Source organism: Pagrus pagrus (assembly GCF_965226575.1).
Source record: "Pagrus pagrus genome assembly, chromosome: 8".
In the NCBI taxonomy this organism is placed as follows: Eukaryota; Metazoa; Chordata; class Actinopteri; order Spariformes; family Sparidae; genus Pagrus; species Pagrus pagrus.
The window spans coordinates 21903601-21909557 of record NC_140192.1 but is presented as its reverse complement, the minus strand read 5'-3'; the positions used below and the strand labels follow the sequence as shown (position 1 = coordinate 21909557).

General features: G+C 38.7%; 1 protein-coding gene across 1 annotated transcript; it reads right to left on the bottom strand.

Annotated features, from left to right (window-relative positions):
• Positions 1-378: 378 nt before the first annotated feature.
• LOC311260826 (arrestin domain-containing protein 3-like) lies at positions 379-5538 on the bottom strand. The gene is made up of 6 exons (XM_084359064.1): positions 5182-5538; positions 5035-5104; positions 2330-2477; positions 2042-2144; positions 1677-1942; positions 379-1449 (listed from the first exon to the last, which is right to left on the bottom strand). Exons 1-6 carry the CDS (start codon positions 5447-5449, stop codon positions 1351-1353), a joined length of 954 nt encoding a protein of 317 aa, XP_084215190.1. The 5' UTR covers positions 5450-5538; the 3' UTR covers positions 379-1350.
• Positions 5539-5957: the final 419 nt, after the last annotated feature.

Sequence of the window (5957 nt, the reverse complement as noted above, 5' to 3'; positions counted from 1 at the left end):
GGTTCAGTATCTTGCCCAAGGACCGACGTGCAGACCAGGGGAATCGAACCAGCGAACAAGACGCTGGCGCTACCCCTGAGCCACAGCCGCACATTATAAAGCAAAATAAGTGAATTAAGTTAATACAGTACTTGCTGCATTTTCTCTGTTGAAGGGAGCAAAACGTTTGATACAATTTGGTGCATTGTGTTAAATCAGTTCAGCCAGAAATTCAGCTGATTGCACGGTAGGTCTTTGTCATCATCATCATCATCATATAGATTACATTCACCATTAGTGCGCCCAAACTATTAATTTAGTCAGATTACAGAGTAATATACACAGTTAAAAGACATTGTGGTAGTCGAGAGGAAGAAAATAAGAACAATACCAAACATATACTTTATATAATGATATATTTACACTATATAAAAATTTACAAATATAATAACATTTAACATATTTTCCATTTAAGGAACAGGAGAATATTATCTGAATGGTAACAATCGACATTGGAAATACACATCGATATTATCTTTGGTATTTTTAAGTAGCAACAACATTCAAACAGCAACATATCTTTTCCCTCCTTCAGTCTAATCAGTCATACAATGACATGGAACAGATTTCTGCTAGAAGTCTACAATAATCCACAGTGAATGGAGAAAATACACACTCGCCCTAACTGAATAAAGGCACTTAAATGCTGTAACTCTTTCATCAAAGCAAGCTTTGTGTCTTTGGCTTATATTTCACATACTGAATAGTCAGTTGCTGTATAACAAAAGCACTATGGTGTATATACTTTTAAACCTGATATGACACTTTATATAGTTTGAGAACCAACACTGACAACAATTTCAAATAAGTCCTGTGAACACACAGCTGTCAAGAAGTAAAACATGGAGTGTTTAACAGAATGTTCAGTTACTTTCTATGAAACAGTAAACATTAAATCAATTTACACTGTTATTGTATTTTGTAGTGTTTGTGTTTGTTGTGGTTCAATGATATAATACTGTAAGGCCAGTAGTAGTTACTATCACACATTGAGACATGCAATACATCAATTAGTGAACAATAACATAAACAGAAATATCATTTGAATGTTGCAAGACAATAAAAGCAGCTCATTAATATCAAAATGAGTAAAAGAGAAGAAGAGACATGTTCTAAAAAATCACAAAACTAAAGTTTCAACACAAACTGTGTGTTGAGCTTCACACATTTGAGGCTCAGTCTGATAATAAAACCCTGAGAAATAAAACGTCCAGTCTGAGATATTACAGTGTGTAGCCCAACAGAAAAGCATTCCTCCCTTTATGTAATATTGAATGCCTTTGAAACAATTCACCATATGCGCACATTTACTCATGAATATTGTGGGGGACGAGGGTTTACAGGGGTATCGCACAGGATGATGGGAATCATCACTGTGAGGTCAAAGGAAGACGACACTTTAAGGCTCACCTATAGGAGACACAAGACACAGACGTGAGATTCATCATGAGGCTGTATTAAAGAACCAGAATATAATCAAATTCTGATCCACTGAAAATCAAAACACATACAGTATTATTACTTCAGGTTGTTTAGAGGTATTTAAAGTAGTACATTAAAGCTCTCTGAATGAAGGATTTCTTCCAGCATCTTAAAGTTCTGCACCTTCAGACCATCAGTCTGTTGTTGGTACTAACCTCAATAAAGTATTCAACCTCCAGGATGTTGCAGTTAGAGATGGTCAACGATGCAGTCGAGGGTATAGTGAGCATGAACTCAGTGTGCACGTCAGTGGTGTAAGCTCTGATGGGCTGTCCAGTCGAGGAACTCAAGGTTTTGAAATAAATCCTCTGGCTGACCCTGTTGTGGGTGTAGAAACCCTGTTTCTGCTTCAGTTTTAACTTTGGGGTAGCCTCTCGAGATGAAGCATTGCTGAAGTCGCAAATTATTTTTGCAGTTTCACCTGAGGGAAGAACAGACACAAAATGCACAATTTTCAAGCATCACTATCATGATTTTTAAATGGATGGATGGATGATGGATGGATGGATGGATACAATACCAGGGATGAAGGCTTTTTTCTCTGAACTGGCTGTAAAAGTGATGGGACCCGAGGCACACCACAGGCAGCACACTGTCATAGTGTTGCTGCCTGAGAGAGGAGCCTGCAGAAAAACAACACAGCAACAGTGGTGGAGAACAAGCAGGGGATGGACATAAATGCATCTGATGAATCTTTAAAGCTGCTGAAAGCGTCATTTTAGTGAACTTCCTGTCTGTTTTGCAGTTAGCAATCCCCTCCCTCCTCTCTACATCATCACATAGCAGCAAACATTTACAAATCACTTACCGACAGCTCTGGCTGGTTGATATCAATGCGGTTCATGAAGTTTAACTCTGTCGTGAAGTCCTTGGACAGATGCCAGGGTCTGTTGATGCCGACTGTCAAGGTGTATGCTATTTGTCCATGAACCCCACGGAAGGAAGATGGGAAGTCACTGCATTGTTACAAAATATATATTTTTCAAGCTGGAGACAAGACAAACATCTTGGTGCAGAAAACAAGCTCAGATGTTAGAGAAAACCATGTTAAGGCATAACATGGTAGAAGAAAACAATAGTAATGTACCTCAGTTTAGAAATCAGTCTTTTTCTAAAGGGAATGGTAATCTGTGCACATCAATACACCAAAGAAGCTGTTGGCATGTCCTGGTTTCACTCTCATGTCTTTCTCCACTTTGGAAGAACTGACCCTGTGATCATTTAACTACTAGATGGCACTGAATACTTTATTCTTACACCCTCTGTGCATCACTTCATATAAACCACAACTGAAGAGAACTTAATGAAAACATGAGATGACATTTCAAACCCAAATGTCAAATTTCTTCCAGATGCCGATCAGTTCTTTCAGGACTACTCGTGGAATAAGCTTCACCGTGGCATTATAAACACAATGTTTATCAATACTTTAATAACTGCCCTTTGACAGATTAATGGTACACAATACACCCATAAAGACCCATTAAAAACTGACAGCACAAGGCAAATAAAAACTCCTGGCACAAGTTAACTTGACCACATATCTTTTTGTACTTGCTCTATTTAAGAAGGAAACAGACCTGCCAGCAGTTTCCTCTTAGTTATGAGATTTTCTCTGGAGTGGAGAGAGGGAGAACATATCGTACAAATGACCAGTCAGAACTTTTGCTTGGCTTCTTACAGATTAATAGAAAGCTGTGCATTACTCAATATACCAGATTTGCCCTTTGGTGGTTTGTATCTACTGTGTGTTGAAGAAAAATGTTTTACACACAGCTGTGATGGGATTTTGGCAACACTAAACCACACAGACATCGCTTACAATTAGGGCTGAACAATATGGTAAAAACATCATATTGCCATCATTTTAACAGGCACTGGGACATATGATTCACAATTACTGGGAATAATCCCTTTTGAATAACAATTTTCATTTTCCCATAAAGCACAGGCACCCCTTGCTTTAATTCATCAAAATAGGGCAGAGTAAGGAATAAGAAGCAACTAACAAACTGAAGTTATACACTGTGTGATAATAATCCTGTTGCCTTTTTGCCTCCGGAGCTGATGTTCTGTTCAATAACAGATCCCTGACACAATATCCCGAGCTAATGTTACAGTGTGACCAGATTTCAGAAGGCCTGCAGTGCAAAGGTCATCGACCTTTTTCACATCAAGGACCCCAAAACTGACGGAAATGTATTTATTTAAATCCTCATTAGAAGCACATGCATGTGCCTCTAGTCTTCCTGGGCTCCCAAGTTAAAAACAAAAACAATACAGTGTATATGGATGAAACTGAAGCAGAAACTTTTAACAGAAAGAAAAAAAAACATTTGATAAGATTTAGTCTGGAATTACGTTTTTAGAGGTTTTCTTATAGAAAGTATATGAAACCATTGACCAAAATAGTGACACATTCCTTCATCATGTTACTTATTGATGGAATTATAGTTAAGGATAGACCGGCTATCAACCTGGTTGATTATTTGGATTATTCTGCATTTTATTATCATTATTGGTATTTTCTTTGTCCAATTGCCGACAAAATAAAGACTTAAAAATGTGCTACTCTGCCTCTGTTGCAGCATCCCGTGTGTCTGTAGTCACCACTCTGTGGTCTCACTCAATGTTCCGCCTACAACAATATCGGATTGGTTACACGTCAGAAGTGATAGCCTATCAAGACTGAATAACCTGAATCTGCAACACCTAGTAACTAAAGTCATCAGATAAATGGAATACATTACACACTATACATACATAGAATACAATCAGTAGTGCCAATTCACAACAAAAGTCATCTCATGACACTTTCCAAATTGAGTAGGTCTACACCATAGTCCTTAATTCATTTATTTACAGACCCAACATTTCCCCCATGAGCAAGCACTTGGTGACAGTGGCGAGAAATAACTGCCTTTTAACAGGCAGAAACATCGGAGCACAACCGGACTCAATGGTGGGCGGCCATCTGCCTCGACCACATACAATATATACATAAAATACATAAGTAACTACCTAGAGATTGTACTTAATTACAGTACTTGAGTAAGTTGCATTTAGTTACTTTCCATCACTGGTTGATCTAAATTTTGAGACTACAGCAGATGTATATTGGTTCCAAACATGGTTCTGTCTCCTTGATCACTAACAACTGGAATCACATCGGTCAATCCCAAATAATAGTTAGAATAAATTATTAGGACCCCTGGGTGCTCCTGGACCACAGCTTGTCAACCACTCAACCAACACCATAGTGAGTCTTGAAGTGGGGTGAGAACATCGGCTTCTGAGAGGCAGTGTTGGAATGTAACTAAGTACGTTTACTCAAATACTGTACTCGAGTACAATGTGGAGTCACTTCTATTTCTATTTTCTGCCACATCACACTTTCACTACACTCACTTTGGAGGCCACTATTTGTGTGCAAGTGAAGTATGTATGTATGTGCAAGAGAAGTATGTAGGTTTGGCCCAAATGGCTTCCCGTAGAAGACTCAGACATACATACCCCTGTGGGAGCTGGCATGTAAACGGATACACATGCGTGCCAGGCTGAAGTTTTGTCCCACCACCAGTAACTGCAAGAGGAACACAGACCGAGTGACTTTGCTCAACAATGACTGATTGTGTCCAGATTGTGTCAGTGAGGTCATACCGCTGTTTTCAGGCACGATGACGCTTTTTAATTTAAAGAAATCCAGATTTGCCGAGTAGTGTCTCCGGTTGCGTCGTTTCCCTCCTGAACCAGTGGACCAGTGGACGTTCGCCTTTCCTTTCATTGCCATCGTTATCGAAGTGACAGTCGTCTCCTTTGTGAGCTGGAAGGAGATGTTTCCTGTGATTAGATCGCCACTGGAGAAAGTACTCCTCTCATTCAGGGCGTTGAGGTTGATGTTAAAGTTCTTGATCGTCTGCTCGAACATCGTTGAGATTCGAGTTAAGGCTCAATAAACAAAAATCTGTAATATGGTTTACGAAAAGGCAAAACTTTCCTCACAGTGAAGAAAGGCCAAGGAGGTATACACTAAATAAAACAGACTGCGCATGCGCCAATCCCACCGGCCCAGCCCCGGTTTGAGGCGGAGTCAGGGCCTCTTGTTGCACAGGACTGATGAAGTGACAAAATAATACCATGAATGATATGTTAAGTATTATTACTTTTAACCTTAACGTAGATGCTGCAACAACAAGTTATAAAAGTAAAAAAAAATGCAATTCTGTTTTAATTTATTAACATATATATTTTATACTTCACAAATTATAGTTTCATTTGTGAAATGGAAACACCAAACTGATTCTCTTCCTGGTGTGCTGTATATTTATTACATTATGTCAAGCATAAAGTCATTGAATGTTTTTATAAGGATTGAATTAATTTGACGTGTGAGTTTAGAACACACTAAACAACAACAACAACAACAATTAATGACC